The sequence below is a fragment of the Maniola hyperantus genome, chromosome 2 (assembly GCF_902806685.2).
Source record: "Maniola hyperantus chromosome 2, iAphHyp1.2, whole genome shotgun sequence".
Classification (NCBI taxonomy): Eukaryota; Metazoa; Arthropoda; class Insecta; order Lepidoptera; family Nymphalidae; genus Maniola; species Maniola hyperantus.
In genome coordinates, this window is record NC_048537.1 from 16,986,844 (window position 1) to 17,011,192 (window position 24,349).

The 24,349-nt window shown below is 37.2% G+C and overlaps 1 protein-coding gene across 1 annotated transcript in view; it reads left to right on the plus strand.

The window, feature by feature from the left end:
- LOC138404017 (uncharacterized) overlaps nt 1–24,349 on the plus strand; it is a 42,089-nt gene that overhangs the window by 15,156 nt on the left and 2,584 nt on the right. The window contains exon 3 of the mRNA XM_069506754.1: nt 4,935–5,072. Within this exon, the coding sequence (XP_069362855.1) occupies nt 4,935–5,072 (138 nt within the window). The remainder of the gene's footprint in view (nt 1–4,934; nt 5,073–24,349) is intronic.

The window sequence follows — 24,349 nt, forward strand, 5'->3', positions numbered from 1 at the left end:
ACGGCTTAGGATGACGTTGGGATGGGTGGAGTTGTTGGACTACTGGTTAGTCCGTACGCCCCCGAGGCCGTGCCGTGAGTCCACGTCCGGGTGACGTTAGAAATCGGGGACCTCGTCTTCGCCGGCGAAGACGCTGTAAAGAGGTTGACTTGTGTAGCCCTACGTGATAGGGATTAGGGAGAGTGGCGGTTGCCACAGTAGAAACTAGATGGCGCTGTTCAATCGATGACGTAGTCCCGAACAAATGTACGAGTGTTCTGCAATCTGGACTATACATAGAAATACAAGATACAACCGCTGGCCGAGCTGGCGCTACCGAGCACAACCAACCGCTCGGTGGGAGATCTCCCTTTGGTACGGTCGAGCCTGCACACCGCTCCCGTATAGGAGCATTGTCGATCATGATCGTCGGAATCGTTAAGGACGTGCTTAGGCCGTCTTTTATCGGGGAGGTCGTTTCAGTCAGGGATTATAGAGCCTCGATAGCTCAACGGTTAAGGGAGGGGACTGAAAACCGAAAGGCCACCGGTTCAAACCCCACCCGTTGCACTATTGTCGTACCTACTCCTAGCACAAGCTTTACGCTTAATTGGAGGGGAAAGGGGAATATTAGTCAGAATGATAAACTTGCTTTATATTGTTTGAAAAAAAAAATTCGGCGCAAACTGCATATTCAGAGTAGTTTTATATCGAACGAATGACCGTGAGCTCTTCCCGCTATAACAGTGTTGCCAATATATTGAGGAAGTTACCTTTGCCTTGTATTTGATACTGTTGAGTTTGGTCAACAATGTTGCCCGTACGGAAATATCACAAAAACATTATTTTACTTACATTGTTGTATCTGAATAAAAAAAAAAAAAAAAAAAATTGCGCGAGTTATAGCGGCAATAGAAATACAGCAAGCGGCCAAAAGTGATGAACATCGATCTTTAGAAGAAGACAGCAGATTTGTAGTGCACTATCTCGGTCGTTCGACAAAGCGTCATATGGGTATGAGTGACAGAGACAACGCTCTACAAAGGTGAAATGTCATTCTAAAGGCCGATGTTCATCACTTTCGGCCGCGTACTGTACACATTCTGTGAAAATTTCAACTCTCTACATACTTATTACAGTGCCCGGCAGGAAATATTGTACATCGACGATTAGAAAGAGATAGCGGTTTCGTAGAGCGTGGTCTCTGTCGTTGGGACCGACAAAACGTCACATAGGTATGAGTGATAGAGACAACGCTCTACAAAGCTGATATCTCATTCTAAAGGTTGATGCACAATAATTTCTTGAGGATACAGCCCGCTGACAGACAGACGGACGGACGGGTCGGGCGGATGTATTGACCGCGGAGGCTTAGTAATAGGATCTCGTAGGCACCCTTCGGGTTTGTACACGGTGTTTGCGCGTGCGCAAGTGTGGCTCTACACTCTACTATCGGCGATTTTATCTCTCAAGAAACGCACAATAAATGTACATTCCGTGTAAACGAAAGAAATGCGTATATCAAAAGTTGCTCTCTGACTATTCACACTGCCGGCGACGACTCGCTTTACTAGTTATGTCGCTGAGCGACGAGCTTTCAAAAATGAACTCGATCAGCGATATTCGTTCAGCGATGCTCGCTCGCAAAGCTGCATGAATCATAATAAACTCGTGATCTTTGAAATTTGATGCCGGCAGACCCTGACATTGAGGCGTCACTCCAAGTGGACGCGTCAACGTGATTGATGCTGGGGTAATATCACAAACAGTCAGGGTGTCCTCACACATAGTCGGTCACATTCGGTTCTCTCTATCTCTATTGATATTATGAATCCGGTGGTATTTCTTGTCCGTAAACACGTAGGCAGATAAACCTCAATAGCTACGCTTAAAAGGTTAATTGAAGTCCAAGAAAAACATCCTTTAAGTAACGAAAAATTGAATAGAATATAGAATATATTTTTATTCAAGTAGACTTATTATAAGTGCATTTGAATCGTTAACTAGTTTAATAGGCTAGTTGACAGTTTTTTTAAGTTGGTCTTAAATGGTTGATATTAATTGTCCTATTAGATCAAAAAAATTAACACTATATTTTTTTGCGCCCTAAAAACCGTAAAACTTTAATTTAAAAATATATTTTTCTTAGACAGGTGAAAACACTGTCGGCCATGTTTGGCCGATAGATTATCTGTGCTCTGACGTCATGCATTTGTAAACAACAGCATAACTTCCCAAAGTTTAATAAACATGACTTCTATACTAGTTTACATGGAAAATATAGTAATTATCGTTATTGTATCATCCGAGAATGTAAAAACGCATCGATAAAGACCACAGGAAAGTTGTGGATTAGAGTGCCCAATGAAATAAATATACGTAACACGATCCTATATGACTAACGACTTCAACCCAAATTTATTTTTGCAAAGATCACTTCGTTGTAAGTCTTACTTAATAACTTATTCAATTTATAAAGAGAAAACGATATTTTTTTACGTTTACTATGAGTTTTTAGAAATATATAAAAACTAGCTTATGCTCGTGACTTCACCCGCGTGGACTTCATAAATTTCAAACCCCCATTTAACCCACTCAGGGGTGGAATTTCAAAAAATCCTTTCCTAGTGGACACCTTCTCTTTACCTACAAAGAACACACCCACCAAATTTCATGTATCTAGGACCAGCTGTTTAGATGTTTAGGCTGTGCGTTGATATATAAGTTAGTCAGGACTTGAAATTTTATATATATGGATACTACGTTAGTCCCCGCGTGACATAGGGATGACATTTCTTTGTTTACATATTTAATGACGTCACATTATGGCTGACAGCGTTTTCTGCGTTTCAAATAAAAATAAAAACTGTATTTTTTTAAATTGGATTTATATATCCATCCTGCGTTTTTAATAATTGTTATTGATATATTTCGTTGTCTTAAGCAAAATACTATAATAAATAATCATTTATTGGACGAAATTAGATATGAGTCAAGTAGCCTATTTACCACTGGTTCGGAATGCCGTTCCTACCGAGAAGAACCAGCAAGAAACTCTCAGCAAGAAACAGAAATAATGCTTTTTTCCTTAATCAATAATCATGCTTCTAGCAACAAGTCCGCTGCAAATAGAGTCGAAAGCTGCATGAACCATAATAAACTAGTGATCTTTGAAACCTGTTGCCTGGCAGACCCTGACATTGAGGCGTCACTCCAAGTGGACGTGTCGACGTGATTGATGTCGGAATTATATCACAAACCATCACAAACACTCAGGGTGACTTGACACATATCCGCGCCACTATTTAAAATCTCTTGATATTAACCGGGCGCTGGGCAGTATTTCTAACCATAAACATAGTATTGTAGTAGTAGTACCTAGTATTAAGACATTAAAGGATATAAAGTATATACCTAGCCAAAGCTTTACGCCTATTTGGAGATAAATAACTAAATTAGTTAAACATGAATTATGTATCATGACCGTATCATTAGTTTTTAACATGGCTAATTTGTTTAATGGTAGATCGCGCCATTTGTTCATTAGATATGTTAGTAGATGTCATGTCATTAGACACGAAATTACATAATTATCAAGGTATGACAAGGTAAGGCATGCAGGACTTTTTGTTTTCTAAGAGGATTTATGCTTCGCCCTGAGCTTCCGAATGATTCCGAATACGTGTGAAGGCACCCTCGTATCTACACAATCCAATCTATTTATATTAATATCTACGTTTTAAAATAAATTAGGTTTTAGCTCTTCACAAATCTGGGGCTCGAATCTTATTTATGATGGAGTTGAAGAGTGGGAAGTTTGTTTGATCAGTTTTGAACTGTAATATTTTTGAGTTATAAAAACATTAAAATTTTTAATGAACAAAAAAATATTGAAACTTACTGCTACTGTAACCATCTATTATTATCTTCTTCTTCTTCTTCTCTTAACATAATATGGCTTTTTCCAGTGCCATGTCAGCACAATGCACATCTATTATTATCATCCAAACCTTACATGTCTGCAAAATTTCAACTCAATGAGACAATTGGAAATGGCTGAAAAATCATACGATTTACGAGGCTAAAAATCAATCGCATAAATGCTTAATTAAAATTATTATTTACGCAAATGGAACTTTTTTCTACAGCATGGATTTGATTAACCGCTTCAACCCTTATAACCAAAACACATTTTATCGTTTGTTTTAATTTAAATTAATTGTTATTAATTGATAGTACGGTTTCTCTACGTGATCAAATCAGAAATGAGGAGATCCGTAGGAGAACTAGAGTAACCGACATATCCCAATGGGTTGCGAAGCTGAAGTGGCAATGGGCAGGGCACATAGTTCGTAAAACCGATAGACGTTGGGGTCCCAAGGTGCTCAAATGGTGACCTCGCACCGAAAGACGCTGCGTTGGAAGACCCCCCACTAGGTGGACGTACGACATCAGACGAGTCGCAGGGAGCCGCTGGGTGCAGGCGGTGCAAGACCGTGGCGTGTGGACGTCCCTACAAGAGATCTATGTCCAGCGGTGGACGTCTGTCGGTTGTTGATGGTGATGATGATGATGATAGTACAATACGGTACACACAAGTTACAAGATTATTTTTGTACCCACATATTTTTGATATAATATTGAAGACCTAAAGGTATAACGACCTAAAGGCTTTAGGTCGTTCTACATTTTCGTTTTCTTACATGAGTATGCCATCTTAAAGAAAGTCATAATATTAATAATTATTTATTGTAACTACCCACTAAACAAGTTACAACATTTTTTCTTCATTAAACTTTTATACATTGAAGAAAATGCATTTTTTAGCTCCCTATACATTTTCGTTCTCCTTACATGAGTATGCAACCTTAAAGAAACTCATAATGTGTAACTACCTAGTTGCTAGTTTCTAGTAGACCCCCTCATCTGTGGATTAACACAGTCCCATCCCCCAGGAACCCTCAAACCGACTCCGAGCTGGATGTGGAGGCTGTACTGCTGGACACGACAGCCGCCAAGCACAAGCTGGCTGTTAGACCCAAGAAAAAGCATGCCAGCAAGCTGGTCAAACGATGCATCACTAGCAACGAAAGGTAGGTTACTTATAGGGCGTCCAATACCCGGTATTACCCAATATTTAATGTTATATTTGTCGGCAGAGAGCTCTAGAATCGTCGTATTACCTTCTATTGGGCGTTTATCTACAGGGTTATTATGTTGGCTTAATAGGAACGCGGGATACGATTCTACACAAGTACACAAGTCGTTTCTCTTACCATCTTCAAACCATATTGTTTTTCTTACGTGTCCATGGTAACCCAGATTGTGCATAATGCGTAGACTCGATCAACGACACTAGACAACGTTTGCGTCCCGATTACTGCCGAGTATCTCCGACATATTTAATGTTTTGTATTTTTTTTTTTTTGTAATCTCTAGCAAATATGTAGTTATATTTAGACTTTAATCAATTATGTGTCAAGTTTCATTGCTCCAGGGATGGGCGATAGAATTGCGACGCAGTGTCTCACTAATGCAGTTCTATCGATTGTGTTGTTTTTGTTTACACATATTATTTTACTGATTATTAATTGTTATAGTGGTTTTGTAAATTAATTGATTGTGTACCAAGTGGTTAATAAACAAATTCTAAATTCTAAATTCTAAAATACCGTTATCCCGAACTTTTTTCGTCTTTTCAATACCGGTATTGAAATGTTTAATACCAGAATACCGGTATTGAAGATAGTATAAACTACAGTCACAGGTCCTCATTATATTGAATATTTTTTTGTGAGTGCCTAAAACTAGAAACTATAGAAACCAGAAACTATAAATAAGAAACTGACACTAGAAACGGAAAGCCAGAACAGAAGCGAGAAGCGAGAAGTTAGAAGCGAGAAGCCAGAAACGAGAAGCGAGAAGACAATCATACTCATAACGCCATCTTACTGGTCTTAGGTAGTTGTCCGACCACCGACGATTAGCGAGAAACGAGTTGAGCTACAAACTAGAAACAAGTAAGCCGCCCAATCCAACTCGGCTGGCCAGCGTTCGAGATGTCTTCTCGTCCAAAAGTCTTAAGTGCTTGAAGACCAAAGTCTTCAAACAGTGCATGTTGGCAGTGATAGCATATTATGGATCCGAGACATAGTCGCTAACTATCATAAGAAAACACAGAGAATTCAACCTCAAGAGTACGTAAACACAATGTTTTGCATGAAAACAAAATCGTAAAATATTGGCGGGGGACAGGGGAGAATGCTTTGTTGTGATTGGTGGACTCACAACAAAGCATTCTCCCTTTTTTTTAAATTATTAATTACTCATATACTGGACTGAAATTTTTTAGGCAACCCATATGCAATATATTTATTGACATATTAAATTGAATATAAAATACGTTTCATCCATTAACCAGCTCGGTGAAGGTCGTTCTATAGCGGGATTCTATACTATCTCGAGTGTTAGACATAGCCGTTTTGATCACGATGTATGCCACACATTAGTCCAAGTCATGTTAATTTGCTGACCACTTACGCAATGTGATTTGATTCGGATATAGGTGACCCTGTTTGTGATTTTAGTGTTACATATCTGTTTTATTAATGACTGATTTGCGCTTGAACCACGATCTCATTTGTGGAATTAAATTCTAATTTATCTTTATAAAAGCTTTTAACATTCTCTTAAGCAGTTAGATAAGGTTAGCTTTAAGTTTTATTGTAATAACTAGCTTATGCTCGCGACTTCGTCCGAGTGGACTACACAAATTTCAAACCCCTATTTCACCCCATTAGGGGTTGAATTTTCAAAAATCCTTTCTTAACGGATGGTTACGGCATAATAACTATCTGCGTGCCAAATTTCAGCCCGATCCGTTTAGTAGTTTAAGCTGTGCGTTGATAGATTAGTCAGTCAGCTTTTCGTTTTACATATTTAGATAGAAGATAATATTTCCATTGCTTTTTTGCTGCGAATTTTAAATAGAGAAAATAATTCGCTGACCAAGATTTATGTATCGTAATAGTCTAAAGAAAGTTGCGCAATATTTTGCTGTCGATTTTTTAGGTGACCCAGTATACAAAAAAAAAACTATAAATCCTGTCAGCTGATACTTCATTTTTTTTCGAAAAAAAAATAGGTTAAAACACGACCATTTCAAAGTACAGATTACATAAAATTTTGGGTTACTCAGCGGGGTATGTCTGCGCTAGTTTTCAAACAGAAAACACCGATAATGAATGTTGATAAACTCACCAATTTCTCAAAACTGTCCCACGCGTTACATTAGCTATTCATTTAATTCGCGAAAAAAGTGTAATCCCTGTCCAATAAATTGTCATGATGATTAACATCTCTACTATTATACATCCATACTAATATTATAAATGCGAAAGTTTGTCTGTCAGTCTGTCTGCTAGCTTTTCACGGCCCAACAGTTTAACCGATTTGGATGAAACTTGGTACAGAGTTAGCTTACATGACGAGTACAGTGCGCGGCGGAATGTAATGTAAATCGGCCTTTAGAATGACATTTCTGCTTTGTAGAGCGTTGTCTCTTTCACTTTTTTTTTTTATGCTGATACAAGTTAGCCCTTGACTGCATTCTCACCTGGTGGTAAGTGATGATGCAGTCTAAGATGATAGCGGGCTAACCTGGAAGGGGTATGGCAGTTTTTATTAAACCCATACCCCTTTGGTTTCTACACGGCATCGTACCGGAACGCTAAATCGCTTGGCGGCACGGCTTTGCTGGTAGGGTGGTAACTAGCTACGGCCGAAGCCTCCCACCAGACCAGACCAGAAATTTAGAAATTATAAAATTCCAAACCCCTGCCAGGAATCGAACTCGGGACCTCCCACTATTAAGACCACAGCGCTCACCACTGCGCCAGGGAGGTCGTCACTCATAGTTATATGACGTTTTGTCGGTCTCAACGACAAAGACAATGCTCTACAAATCCGCTATCTCCTTCTAAAGGTTACATTATTTTCTGCCGTGTGTGCAATAGCAGCAGCGTGCAGACGAACAGACAGACAGACAACAAAGTGATTATATAAAGGTTCCTTTATTCCTTTTGAGGTACGGAACCCTAAAAAAACAAAACACCAAGAGAAGCCCAGCCGGATCCGAATTTCACACTAGTTAAAAAGAAAGTTTGCTAATAAAATGAATATAGTTTCGCTGTAAATTCGCATAGACTGTTCGTATGTCTGTTTCCGCTATTTTGCTATTTTATTGCTGCTCCGATTCCAATTTCAGTATTGGCCAATATATTTTCCATACTAGAATGTTATGTGTAGATTTTTTTGCATTATAATAAATTCCTTTGATCTGGGTTTCGAGAAATTATGATATTATTAGGACTGATTCTGAGCATAACCTAATTTTAGAGTATTCGCATCCTCTTCTTAGTAACTAATATACTATGAAAAGGACAAGCGCAATTTGACAGTTTTAAATTTAATTTTTTAGATGGCAAAACCTGTGATTTTAGCGCACAGTCGCGTTGGTTTGTTGGTTTGTCCTTCAATCACGTCGCAACGGCGCAACGGATTGACGTGATTTTTTGCATGGGTATAGATAAAGACATGGAGAGTGACATAGGCTACTTTTTATCAAAGACAATCGAAAAGTTCGCACGGGATTGTTAAAAACCTAATACCGAGCGGACTTAATCGCGGGCGTCAGCTAGTTTATTATAATTGTTCTTTTTGATCTATTAATAAAACAAATTAATACAGACAAATTTTTATTTTCGTTGCCATTTTCATCAAAACTATCGAATATTCGGGGAAATTTATTATTCAATTGTTCGTATGATAAAAATTATTCAAACGTTTAATTTGATAAATCAACGGCAAGCGTTGGTGGAAACAAAATTAATTGGTCGTATAAATTTTCTCTTATAATGTTGAATTCTTAAAATTGCAGGCATTAGGTACAGGTCCGTAGAACTCGTAAATTGTAAAAGCGAGAGTTTTGAAAACTGTAGAGTTTTTTTTTTTTTTAAAAGAACATTAGCCATGTTAAATGACTAATATTCCCCTTTTTCCTCTCCAACTAAGCGTGAAGCTTGTGCTAGGAGTAGGTACGACAATAGTGCAACGGGCGGGGTTTGAACCGTCGACCTTTCGGTTTTCAGTCCACTCCTTTACCAGTTGAGCTATTGAGGCTCTTAGGTTAGAAGTGCCGTGATAGTGTAGAATGAATTTCAGTACGCCGCCGAAAGTGATGAACATTGGCCTTTAGAGTGACATTTCATCTTTGTAGAGCGTTGTCTCTGTCACTCATACCCATATGACACTTTGTCGTTCTCAACGAGCGAGACAGTGCTCTACAAAATATTTGCTGTCTCTTTCTAAAGATCGATGTTCATCACTTTTGGCCGCGTCGAATCTTTCTGTAAACTAATATATTCTGTCTGTGGTTTACCAGATTTCCGTAAAAATAATTAATTAGGGTTCCGTACCTCAAAAGGAAAAACGGAACCCTTATAGGATCACTTTGTTGTCTATCTGTCTGTTTGTCTGTCTGTCGGCCTGTCAAGAAACCTACAGGGTACTTCCCGTGGACCTCGAATCATAAAATTTGGCAGGTAGGTAGGTCTTATAGCAGACATTAGGGGAAAAATCTGAAAACCGTGAATTTGTAGTTAAGTACAACACAAAAAATTAAATTGGGGTCATGAACTAAAAATTTCTATTTCCAATTTTCGAAGTTAGATAACAGCTATATCAATTGGTGTATAATATGAAAGGGCTTTATCGGTGCATTCTAAAACAGATATAATAATTTAATTTATTTTATATTTTTTTTTTACAAAAATCTTTAAGATCTAAAAATCTAAAAGATCTTTATTAATTTTATGCATAATACATAGTTTAGTTCTTTCTTTCGGTAGGTACGCTTCCAGTGTGTAACAAAGGTTATACTTATTATTATTTCAAACACTTTGACAGGAATTTTGTGAATAATATGAAATATTAACAAAGAGCACATATTTTTAATACTCCAGCCATTTTATTATCCAAATATTATGGGAGTATAGTCACTGGTATAGTATTGAGAGTCTCTTAAATATTTGGATGGTGTTCTACAAAAGTGTCTGACTGCTAGCTAAGTACATTACCTATAATAGTATAATAGTACATTATGGTACAAGTGTGTAATGTTGGTGATTACCGCTGAGGCGGAAATCGGAACCCTTATAGAATCACTTTGTTGTCTGTCTGTCCTTAGAAACCTACAGGGTACCTCACGTTGACCTAGAATCATAAAATTTGGCATGTAGGTAGGTCTTATAGCTGAAATTAGGGGAAAAATCTGAAAACTGTGAATTTATGATTACATCACACAAAAAAAATTAAATTGTGGTTATGAACTAATAATTAGTATTTTCAATTTTCTAAGTAAGATAACTATATGAAGTGGGGTATCATATGAAAGGGCTTCACTTGTGGATTCTAAAACAGATTTTTATTTATTTTTATGAATCATAGTTTTTGATTTATCGTACAAAATGTTGAAAAATACCACTGTACTACGGAACCCTCGGTGCGCGAGCCTGACTCGCACTTGGCCAGTTTTTTATTTTGTAGTGGTTTTGGAAGTCGGTTTTTTAACATATTTTTTTGATTTTACGTTATTCGTACGAAATTCGTTAACATAACACGAAATTATTTGCCTTGTTCAACACCGTCCATTAATAAGTCGTAAAGATTTATGGATTATTTAGTAGCGAGGTCTGTTAGTGATAAAAATAGTGTTTATAGTGGCTCCAGCTAGTGGTGCTGGCAGGTCATTAACTTGGCGAGTTATTTCAATTTGATATCAGGTGTTAACCTAAATCTTGGTGTGATAAGTACTTGATTTTATGATTGTGATAGTATTGAGTTATACAGGGTTTCAAGTTTATTCAAAAAAGGTTTTCAATTCGTCAGAATCTTTTTTTATGTATGCTATTGCCCCCGCGCTAACCCGGTGCGGGCCAGCGCAGGTGACGTGCGGGTGTGCGGGGCTTCCCCCCACCTCATACCCCGATTACCATCACCATCTGTCATCTGTCATACATACAAAATGTCAAGTTTCTAGACCCAGCGGTTTCCAATGTACGTTGATTATGTCAGTCACTAACTTAATCATCATGATCATGATCAACCCATCACTGGCTAACTACAGAGCACGGGTCTCCTATCAGAGTGAGAAGGGTTTTGGCCATAGTCTACCACGCTGGCCATGTGCGGATTGGTAGACTTCACACAACTTTGAGAACATTATGGATAACTCTCAGGCATGCAGGTTTCCTCACGATGTTTTTCTTCACCGTTAAATCAAGTGATATTTTAATTAATTAAAACGCACATAACTCCGAAAAGTTTGAGATGCGTGCCCGGGATCGAACCCCCGACCTCCGATTAGAAGGCGGACATCCTAACCACTAGGCTATCACTGCTTCACTAACTTAATCCTTTAATATTTAGGTAGATTGACAAGTAGGTATCTAAGTATGGAAAATTTAAAATGGAAAATCATTGATGTAGATGGAAATTTTGGTTTTTACAAAGCATTTGCTTTGTTTACAAAAAATATCATTACGATACGTAAATCCCCATATTCCTTGACCTTCCTATCAAATGTATAATTCTTTGTTAAATGCAAACAAACAAACTTTCAGCGAGGCATTTAATATAAAACGCGGAAAATGTTGTAAAGACGCCCACGAATATTATCATTGCTTGTAGATCCGGTACCACTATACAGGGTGTAACCAGAATGCTAGCAAAAACTTAGCGTCCAATCCAATCCAATTAAGTTTAAAATAATTTTTTAAGGGTATAAGGGTATTTATTTAATAGGAAGATACAAAAAACAAAAATACCAAACTTATTCTAGAACATAAAAATTACAAATCGAAAATATCATCTAAACCACCGCACCGAGGCAGGGTGCTGGGAACGCTGGCAGCGTTACCTCGTTGAATGGCCAGACTAATATGCTGACCGAGGTAACTGCCAGCCCTCCGGTCCCCCGTGGATTCCGCGAGACGGGATGAAAGGTCCTTAAAAAAGGATCTAGCATCCTCGCCCCACGAACCCATTTTTTAATGTATATTAAGTTTAAAATAACCGACATTTAGCTCAATGTTGTTAGTTTATATTGTTAAGTAATTGTTAGTTAGCTGTTAAGTATTAAGTATACCAATAAATTAATGTGTTACGTGTAGGTACCTATCGACTGTCGACGGCACTGGTGTACGGAAAAACTTATTTAAAGTTTATGAATGCACCAAACTTATTAAATTGTAAATATTCATCTTTAATAAAAAAAAAAAAAAAAAAAACAATCAATCAATCAGCCTGTCACCACGCCACCACACACGATCCTCCGCCTTCCTCATCCACCCATTTCCCGGTATCTTTTTAAAGTCGTCAGTCCAGCGGGTTGGAGGTCGTCTCACACTGCGCTTGCTGATACGCGGTCTCCACTCCAGAACACGTCTGCCCCAGCGGCCATCGGTTCTGCGGCAGACGTGGCCTGCCCACTGCCACTTCAGCTGGCTAATTCGTTGGGCTATGTCGGTCACTCTAGTTCTCCTACGGATTTTCTCGTTACGGATTTTGTCCCTCAGAGAGATACCCAATAACCATTTACAATCCAATACCAATAACCATTTGCCTCCTTTTGTAGTTTTAGTGATTTCAAATCTGAAATGTATGGCGTGCAAAACTCGGGTCAATACTCCACCTAGGACGCGGCATTGACTCTGAATAGCTTACTTACGCAACGTTCGTTGACATCTAGCGTCAGTCAGATGTTTTATCTGCAATATATCGTGAACTTGTCTAAAACGTTACCTGGCATTGACATATTTCATAACTCAGCTATTGCTTTCAGAAAAAAACTCACCCATAATTTTTCGGTGAGTTCGTCTCAAGAGTAACTTGTTATTTGTTTGCTCAGACCTAAAAAATATTTTTATTGTACAACTGGATTAAAAGAGAATTTAACATAACTTAATTATGTGTTGATTAATTAATTTAATACTTGTGTTTATATAGTTTTATTGTGTTTGCTATACATCTTCATATTAAGTTTACTCGGCGCAAAAATCGCAAATATTGTGTTCACTTGTCATCGATATATGTAGAATATGTATATTGTAAGTGTTTCTTATTAAATAAATAAATAAAAGTAATCATCAGTAGGTACTTCGTTTTTGCCAGCGTTCTGGTTACACCCTGTAGACATTAGACACACTTTAAAATTATAATGGGAGTTTTATTTTTAAATTCTTTTTTTTCTGCAACCATTATGAAAAGTGTATACAAAAATCAGTACCCTTATTATAAATGCGAAAGTGTGTATGTTTGTTGGTTTGTTGGTTTGTCCTTCAATCACGTTGCAACGGTGCAACGGATTGACGTGATTTTTTGCATGGGTATAGTTAAAGACCTGGAGAGTGACATAGGCTTAGTACTTTTATACTGGAAAATCAAAGAGTTTCCACGGGATTTTTAAAAACCTAATTCCACGCTAGTACCAGTAATAAAAGTAACCAGTTTCTGGCCCCAAATCACACACTCTAGTTCGAGTTCATGGCACAGGGTTAACCAAACTGCGTGCGGTTCCTCTAACCAACATAAAATCGTATATAGAACGGAAAGTAGGCGAGACACTTTTAGAATTATCGAGTGAGAGCGGCAAAGAAATTGGGGCGCCTTTCAATTTTTTTTTCGTCATTGATGACAGCTTTTACGTGAAACTAATTACGGCCAGCTGTGATAGCTTAGTGGATAGGACGTCCGTCTTCTAATCGATCCCGGGCACGCAACTCTAACAACTCTAACTTTTCGGAGTTATGTGCGTTTTAAGTTTTTTTTTTTAAGAATATTAGCCATTTTAAGCTTATTTCGTGGTTTAACGACATATTTAATGTTATATACATTACCGGGTACATACCACGATTAAATAATCATTAAAATATTAGCCATGTTAAATGACTAATATTCCCCTTTCCTCTCCAACTAAGCGCCAAGCTTGTGTTTGGAGTAGGTATGACAATAGTGCAACGGGCGGGGTTTGAACCGTCGACCTTTCGGTTTTCAGTCCACTCGACCTTTACCTGTTTAGCTATTCAGGCTCGAATTTTTCGGAGTTATGTGGGTTTTAATTAATTAAATATCACTTGCTTTAACGGCGAAGGAAAACATCGTGAGGAAACCTGCTTGAGAGTTCTCCATAATGTTCGCAAAGGTGTGTGAAGTCTGCCAATCCGCACATGGCCGGCGTGATAGACTATGGGCAAAACCCTCTATACTCTCACTCTGAGAGGAGACTGTTTAATATATTATCTTTGTGTTAGACGGATAAAAACTAGGTGATTGTATTATCTGTGGTGTGCTCTGAGGAGTAGCGAATCTATGGGAAACGTCACTCTAAAATGGCGCGTAGAGAGAGGTGTTTGCCCTTGTGTTGATATAAATAATAATTACTATGTGAACAGTGAATAAAAGCCTTCTAAAGTATATCAAAGGGGTTTTCATTCTAATACTACCTCCTCCTCTCCCTTCCAACTAAGCGTCAGGCTTGTGCTTGGAGTACTTACCTACTAGAAATTAAGTCATTGGCTGCATGTCCATTAAAGTTTGTTAATTAAATATAATCTTGGTTTTCATTCGGACCTGTTGAAAGTTAAGATTAAAAAAGTAAACCAAAAGAGATGACTCAAAAAAACGATGCCATAGATTTAAATCAGGACATTAATTAAGTCTTCCCCGCATAATTAGAGTGTAAAGGCGTATTTTGGTGCGCAGTAAACTCCGCATCAGGAAGTGTGTCACATCGGGCAGTCTGTTGACGCGCGTGTCACACGCCGGAGTTATGAACTCGCAGGATTAACAGTCTTCCGACAGACGGCCGACAGTCGTGGTCTATTAGTTTGTACAGTCAGCAACAATATTTTGGAGCGAAGGTTTCAGCCAGATGGCCCAGAGAGTAGTTAAATCTAAATATATAAAAGAGAAATACCACTCTCACTCACTCACTGACTGACTAATCACGAAATCTCAGGAACCATAAAGCCTGCAAACTTGAAATTTGGAAAGTAGGTTCTTTCTAGGACGTAGGTGTCAGCTAAAAAACGGTTTTGACAAATTCCCCCCCTAAGGGTGTGAAAAGGGGGGTTGAAAAGTTGTATGAAAGTCCTATGTTTTTTAAGTTAGAGACATGAAAATCGACATTTAGGTTATTAGCTTTAAATAATAAAAATCTGTATAGTCAATTTGGAAAATTTCTCCCTTAAGGGTGGTAAAATAGGGGGATTTTTTTTTATATAATTTTTTTAACTGTTGTTATTTTTACCTGAAATTTGAAACGTAGGTTCTTTCTAGGGGGTAGGTATCAGATAAGAAAGAATCTAACTCAATTCCCCCCCTAAGGGGGTGAAATGGGGGTTGAAAAATTGTATGAAAGTCCTATGTTTTTGAAGTTAGAGACATGAAAATCGACATTTAGGTTATTAGCTGTAAATAATAAAAATGTGTATAGTCTTTTTGGAAAATTTCTCCCTTAAGGGTGGTAAAATAGGGGGAATTTTTTTTATATAATTTTTTTAACTGTTGTTATTTTTACCTGAAATTTGAAACGTAGGTTCTTTCTAGGGGGTAGGTATCAGATAAGAAAGGAGCTAACTAAATTCTCCCCCTAAGGGGGTGAAATGGAGGTTTAAAAGTTATCTGAAAATCCTGTTTTTGAAGTTAGAAATGAAAATTGGCATTTAGGTATTCTGGGTTCCGTGCCTTAAGGTGAGACTGAGTGAGTAGGTAAGTGCGGCATTTTGCAGCGGGAAAATTTCAGATCTCCTGAGAAACCAGAAATTTTACGCGGACGAAGCGCGGGCAACTGCTATTTTATATGGCTACCTTTTAATTCAGACGTTTCCTGAGCTATGCGGTGCGGGAGGGGTATCGGTTGACATAAAGAAAACTCTCATATGCAGGCAAGTTTACTCACGATATTTTTCCCTCACCGTTAAAGCAAGTGATATTTAAATTGCTTGAAACGCACATAATTCCAAAAAGTTAGAGCTGCATGCCCGGAATCAAACCCCCGACCTTCCGAATAGCAGGCCGACGCTAACTGCCGGTGTTTTAAAAATTAAAGAATTTTTCTCTAGAAATATCGGAGGCCGACTGTCCCCGTGTCAGTGTCATTCAGTTTTTTGGACCGAAGTCTCGCACAATAGACGTCAGTTGTAGTCAACATTTGGCGCAGAGTCTATAAAAATACATTCGTCTATTTACAAAATAGAATGGGAGAAGATTTTCCATATTTTCACGGAATTTTACAGAAAAACCTCATCAACATCAACAAAAGAAAAGCTAATGTTTATAGGATAGAGTACCTACATGCTGAGTTTTCGATTGGTTTCGCACGAAATTGCTTTCCGGACGGATAGATTCACAAAAAATAATAAAAAATAGGCTTAGGCTACTTGAAAAAAAAAGTTACTTATATTTTTTACCTACCCGTTTTCGACGAATTACTTTGCATAAATAAATAAATGAAATAAATCGTTTATTTCTCAAAAGTATTGGTACAAGTACATATAAGTATTAATTACAATTACAGATTACAAGTGGTGATAATAATATGTAACTAAGTGTAGGTATATTATACTTGCTTGCACATTTCATAAACTTTTACCAGTGCATGAAATTTTATTTTTTCTTTATTTTCCCGGCTGGAAAATTGGAGCATGTATTTCCAAAGTGGCGATTCAATCACCGCGACCGTTCCAATCCACTGCCAATTTACAAAAATATTCCACCTACATTACCTTCTTTTGATGTCGTCCAAAATGCATTGATTCATCGTGCCCTATTCTTTGTTACAACTGTCTACCTACAATGAATCACTAATTATTACATTTTATCCTTGCTAATATTATAAATGCGAAAGTGTGTCTGTCTGTCTGCTATCTTTTCACGGCCCTACAGTTTAACCGATATCGACAAAATTTGGTACATAGATAACTTGCACAGGAACGGAAATAGGTTACTTTTGTCTCGGAAAATCAAACAGGATTTGTAAAAAACCTAAATCAATAGACAACAAAGTGAGATTACGTGTCTATTTATTCCGCGACCTGGTTCCACTCCGCATCTGTCTTCCGTCATCGCGACCATGTGTAGCGTTTAGACTGCGCTAATCTCAGAGATTAGCGCAGACATACTCCTATGCGTACATTTTGAGAACGTACTTACCTTCACCTTTTTTCCCCGCAAAATCTGTGAACTATAAAAAAAAAAATAGAACTAGATAGAAGCGCGCGCACTTCGGAATTAATTCCGCACCGGATTTTGATAGATTTAAATTCAAATTTACGGATTTTAAAACGCACCTCAACTCACCGCAATGTGGTGCGTGCTAGGTCTTAGGGTGAGACCTATAGAGCGCACTCTGACTTTGCTGAGACTTGATTGAGTTAAAACGAAACAGGTTTATGTGAGAGATATAGCTCTGTCTTGTTTTAACTCTGTCTTTAGTCTAAGAGTGCGCTCTATAGATCTCAGATGAGTTCTTAACCTAAGTGTAAGGTAAAGCCTTGGCTAATCTGTGTAAAGCCAGAAGAACAAAAAAAAAAGGTAAAGCCTTGGTAAACAGAACGGTTCTCAAAATGTATGCATTATACACAGACTGTAGCGATGGCCTAGTATATAAAAAAAAAATTGACATTCAGATCAAAAACCTTAATTTGAACTCTGATCCAAAATGGGTGTAAGAAAGAGCCGTTATAGCTTACTGGTCTTAGCTATGATGTCACTCATGTCAGCCTCCTATTGCGAAAGTTCAGAATTCGATCTTCGGAGCTTTTTGCGTTTTAAGCAATTGTGCGCTGAAGGAAAAATCATGAGGAAAGCATGCCTGAGAGTTCTTACAGCTACGTGAAGTCTGCCAATACTCACTTAGCCAGCGTTTTGGACTATGGCCTAAACCATTTCTATTCTAAGTGGAAATCCATGCTCAGTTGTGGACAAGCGATGGGTTGAAAAAATTATGATGATGATAGGGATTTACGTACAGTTTAATTAAATTTGACATTTTGCCGTAGAGATTATTTAATAACAAAAGGGAATTTAATTTTGAAAAACGCGAAAATATTTCTGTCCAATCGCAGAAGCTTTTAACCCAAATGTTGCCGTAATTGTATCAACATGTTGTATCAAGATGAAAACAAGTGTATTTTCCATTTAATCGTGTTTCCGTGTCACCTTCAATTTGGTTCGTTATGAGACAAGAGCCGAAAAAAGTATCTCAGTTTATTATTTTCCTACAAAACATTAGGTGGGCACTAGATACTTAGGGGTATTTATTATTATTCTTTACTCTATGGGCCACCGACCATAAAAAAAAGTTCTAAAAAAGCGGAAAAACTGCATCAATCACATAGAGGGGTAATTATTCATCCAAAGTCAATCATTACTTATAACGGGCTTATAACAATCGCGTTTAAAAAAATATAGAATACTGATTAATAAAATTCGTTGATTCCTACATTTCACAAAACTTGATGACTCTTTTTAAGATAGGTAGTAGACATCGAAGCAAGTAGATACCAAGATAAGATATAAGTAACTAATTACTGACAGACAGACACTCTTTCGCATTTATTATACCTACGTTAATATTTAGTAAGTATGAATGAATAAGGTTTTTAAAAAATCCCGTGGGAACTCTTTAATTTTCCGGGATAAAAAATAGCCTATGTCAGGTCTTTATCGATACCCATGCAAAAAGTCACGTCAATCCGTTGCACTGTTGCGACGTGATTGAAGGACAAACCAACAATCCAATAAACCAACAAAGAAACACACTTTCCCAAAATAATAAGGGTACTGATTAAGTATGAATAGTATGGAAGTTAGATTAATATTTTTATGGTCTTTACTCGTAAAATAGACATATTTCTGTCGTCAACGAAGCTATAGACGAAATATGAATCCTTGGTCCAGTTTCGATATTATGAACGACAATGAATGTTAGTTTTATATGATCCAAAACAAACTGTGGTATTGCGTAAATTGTAAAATTATGCACGCGCGTGCGTAATTCATATTAAATCACATTACGCCATTCTTGTGAAGTCGAACTATTTCCAGAGTATTGGTAACTTCTAGGCGTTGATGAAAGGGGAAACATTCGGTTGTTAGGTATAATTTTTTCAACACACTTGCTCATAAAGTGGCTCTAATTTCACCGCAATTAGGCACATAATGACACCTATAATCAAACTGTGACTTTTTCATTGCTGTTATTCACGGTGTTCACAAGTGAGTTATAGAGTTTTATTTTATTTTATTGGTTGAGCTGCTTTGTTCTTTAAAAAGTTTCGATACAAATAAGATCGTGTTCAATAGTACAAATAAATTTGTAGTATTATTTTCTTCGCAAGTGTGTTGAAAAACGTCGGATGATACACGTGTGTATTGATGATTTCCGTAGGTACTCAGCTATCTTAAGAGCCTTAGCGGTAATCACAAACATTACACACTTGTGACATAATGTACTATAACCTGCTTTTGCTCATAGATTTTCCTGTGTGAAGGCTGCCTTTTCGGATTAGGCTATCTCGAATGCTAATACTAGGTTGTCGATTCCTTCTAAATCAATGATTAACCAGTCATTTGACATTTGTGTATGGAGGGGAGGGGTACATTGTACACGCGTTTAGGATGGATCAGCATAAAATGTCTGAGAATGTTTTAATATTTTTAGGGTTCCGTACCTCAAAAACAGAAAAGGAAGCCTTAAATGATTCTCACTTCGTTGTCTGTCTGTCAATTTTTGGTTATATTTATCACAAAAAAAAAGTGTTATTTTTGTACGATGGCTCGGAACCCTTTGTGTGCGAATCCGTCTCGCACTTGACCAGCTTTTGATTTCCACGCGGAAAAACTCGCGGATTAGGTAAAATGCAAAAAATGCTTTGCCGGTAATTTTCCAGGTTTAATATTTGTCAGGTTTGTTTAGAGATTAGAGGCTTAGTGGATTGTTTTCGCAGCTTAGACCGAAAGCGCTCGAGATCATCGCCCACCAGTTCATTAGCCCATTGCACACTAACCGCCAGAGCACACTAACGACTATCGTGTCACACGACAATCGTGTCGCACGACAAAAAGTTGCGCAAGTTTTAGTGCGACATAATTGTCTTCTTCTCTAGATAATCTTCTCTAATATTCGTGCTACCTATGCATTTACGCATGGTTCGCCCGATTGAACTGAAGCTTTGTACAGTTGTTGTTGACAATTGCGTAAAGTTTTCCTACATAGTTCGTCAACATCGTACAATAGGTGGCTTGCGACTTGCGAGTCACTATAATGTGACTCGCAAGTCGCATGCATGCTGGGCATGAATCAGTAATTCTTATTATATTATGGAACATGATAAAATAATTGTGTTTTACCTACCAGGTAAAGAGCTAGCACACATTGGCTCAACAGGCCTGGCTAATGCCTTTAGCGACTATGTAGAGTTATTTGGTGTACATTTGCCATATAGGTACGTTATGTTAGCAATGGCCAGCTTGCGGGATTTGGTTCTTTATACAAACATCAAAAGATCTTGGTGCAATTTGAAAACAGTATTTGTACATTGCTAGAGCATTTACCGAACGCATTAGATAAATTTTTATTGTATGAATTAATTAAACACACAAACACGCCTTATTTGTCAAATGACTAGTTCTGGAGTAATCTTGAGTCCCAAAAACAAATAGCAATCATTGCTTAAGCCTTAGAGGAATAATTCCACGAAGTCAGAATAATAATCAATACTTAGTAAGTTCTACATTTCAGCTACCCATTTTTAAAAATATCATTCACCAACATGAGATTGCAGTCAAAGACTAACTTGTTATAGAGTGAAAAAATTGCTTTATTTTCTGCTGTCATATTTTAAATTAGTACAGTATAGTCGCGTCAAATGTGTGTCATAATATTATCACATATTTTCTGAAAAAAGGCGACAAGACAAAAAGTTGTGAGAAATATTGTGTCTTTAGTCTGTTAGTACCCTAAACGCATTAAATGTTAGACTTCCAACTTTTTCAGCTTTTTATAGAACGATCAAAGTCAGACTGAAACTTTGCATCTGGGCACTATATCCATTATCGCAATTAGGTTTACGTATAGACTGGTGTTTACCATTTGCCTAGATTTCTATGCTTCCAATATAAACACTAGACCTTGGACAACTTTGTGTGGGCACTTAGCTACGCACTAGGAAATCTTTAGTTTGCTCATTTTATTCTTTCAAGCATCATAATAGTCGTGCACCTGACTATAATTCTGCAAGATACGGAAGGGAATCTACTATTACAAGTTCCCAAGAGCTGAGATTTACCCACTTATTTTGGAAGCAACTTGAATTCCGCCATTTTGGCGCTGATAGCAGCAGGCGCAGTGAGCGTACTCGGAACTAGATGTTAGTGAAGAGACATCAACATATAGTCCGCGACAGGTGGAGATGGCAATCGGGGTACGAGGCGGGGGGACGCCCTGCATACCCGCACGTCACCCGCGCTCGCCCGCAACGGTTTAGCGCGCGGGCTGTGCGGGCGTTCCCTCCCCGATTGCTATCTCGACCTGTCGCGAAAAGTTTAAGCACAGGGTAAGCATAGTATGAAAGTAGCTCTATAGATCTCATTTCAAGTCTAAGTCTAAGTCTTAAGGCGAAATGACAATGAAGTTGTACACGGGTGCTCTGTTAGACGCGTTGCGGGCAAGCGGAAGCGGTAGTCTGGGCCGCCCGAGCAAAAGTTTGTTGCACGCTTTTTATAAATATTTATATTTGAAATTCTGCTTTGCTCTGTTACCATAAAATAATACCGTAATCCCTTAGTGTGTTAAACGTTGAACGTAAATATGAAATTTTAGTAGTGTATAATTGGGCATTCTAGATCATTAAAGCATGTTTCGTTTCACTTCGTTTCACTTCGTTTCACTTCGTTCCACTTCGTTCACGAAACATGCTTTAGTGATCTAGCAATGCCCAATTATAGCTTTTGCATTTCGTTCATTCGAAACATGATTTAGTGATTGCGCAACTAAGATTTCATAAAGGTTAATCATTAACTAAGATGGTTTGCAATTTTCAATATAAACTATGGTGACGTTGAGAAACTGTTACTTTATTCGAGTTTGTTAAAGCTATCACACAAAAATGAGATTTGAAAAGCAGCCTCAATCACTTAATTTTAATAACATTTGTACTGTTAGCGAAAATACTACATTCCGTCATGGTAAACTACTTCCCAATACAATACGGTGTCTTATATGTGGTCCATCGAACTGTGGTAAAACCAATTTAGTCATCGGTCTTCTCCTACACGAAAATGGATTACGATTTAGAAACGTTTATGTTTATTCAAAAACCTTGTATCAACCTAAATATACGCTTTTAGAAAATATTTTGAAAAGAGTACCGGGAGTGTCTTACTTTAAATACCACGCCAATAATGATGTCCTTAGTCCTCAAAGCGCTAAACCTAATTCAGTCATAATTTTTGATGACGTAGCATCTGAAAAACAAAACAACATCAGAGATTACTTTGCTATGGGTAGACACAAGTTTGTTAACTGTTTTTATTTAAATCAAACATATACAAAAATTCCTAAACAGCTTGTGAGAGACAACGCTAATCTCATAGTTTTATTCAAACAGGATGACATTAATTTGAAACATGTTTATGACGAACATGTCAACACTGATATGTCCTGGTCATTATTTCGAGAAATGTGTTCAAAAGTATGGAATAATCCATATAATTATCTAGTAATTAACAAAGATTGTCCTAAGAATGAAGGAGGTTATAGAAAATCATTTGATACATTCATTGTGTTCGATTAATCATGTTAATTTATTTAAATATAGACGTTTCCTTCAAACCACGTCATTGATTTAAACGTATACATATATAACACTCCTATTATTTTTATAATGGACCGTCATATAAAGCAGCAGATTATTGAAGCATCCGAAGCTGTAAAAAGGAAATTAAAATTATTGAAAGATTCAAAAACTGATAATGATATGGTTCTTCAATCAGTATTTAAACCTATTACTACTTCACTTGATCGTATCGCCGATAAAAATAATAAAAATATTGATTTTGAAAATTTTGATGTTTCTAAAGAACCTGAAAGCCGTGAATGGAGCCAGTTAGATCTGAAACAGGATACCACGTTATTGGATCCAAGCGATTCTAGTAATCCTCAAGAGTCAGATGATGAAAATAGTGATGCGTCATTTAAATCGAGTGAAACATCTAGTTGGTCCCTATCGTCAGAAAATTTCGGGGATATTCCATTCGGTGTACGATCTGTAAATGGAAAACCTTTCATAGGTCTTACTCCGATTAAAATTAATAGTAATTCTTTTGTAATTGCTGAAAAAGAATATAAAAAGACTCCTGGTCTTAATGAATTGTTACTTAGTAGAAACCCTAACCTATCTTTGATCGATAAAGAAGATATAATAAACTATAAAGCAATCCTTTTGACAACGAATGTACATCGTCGAGACTATGATCCATCAAAACCAATTAAAAGTAACAAAGGTCAAAAGTACATGACTATAATAAAACCAATATTTCAAATCCCTACTTTGGAGGAAAGTAAGAAAACTGTGAGAGGTGATGGTCTTCCTTTTATGAAATTAATAAAACCCAATACGGATTACGTTTATTGGAATAACCCTAATGAATTGGTTGAACGATTGAAACTTTTAATTGCTTCAAAACAAGCTGGTAATACTGGATTAGATAATGAGATAATATCGATAATCGAAGAACTCAGAGAAAACGGTGATCTTAATTAGTATATAAATACTAGAAATATTATCTGATTAGAGCAGTAACATTTTATCCATACTTCTAAGCTGATCAAAATGAATATCGATAAATTCGGCCATCACGTTCATAAGCGTCTACGTGTGTCAGAATTATTTGATTTTGATGACCTTGTAAAAAAGACAGAAACTGGAGAGGTTGATCTCAAATCATCATATTTAAAAGGTTTACCATCACCAAAATCACGCGATCACGCAGTTAACAAAGAATATGTAGACAATTTAATAAATAATTTAGATAAAAATATTGTTCTTGACAAATATTTAAAGTTCGAAAATAAAACACTTGATTTGCAGTACGCAAAAATGAAAAACTTACAATCTCCATCAGAACCAAACGATGCTGTTACCAAAAACTACGTTGATCAAATTCTGAGTAATTATTGCACTAAAGAACAATTGATACTTGAAAAAAGTATTTTAAATAGACAAATTGCTATGTTAGTGGTAAAAAG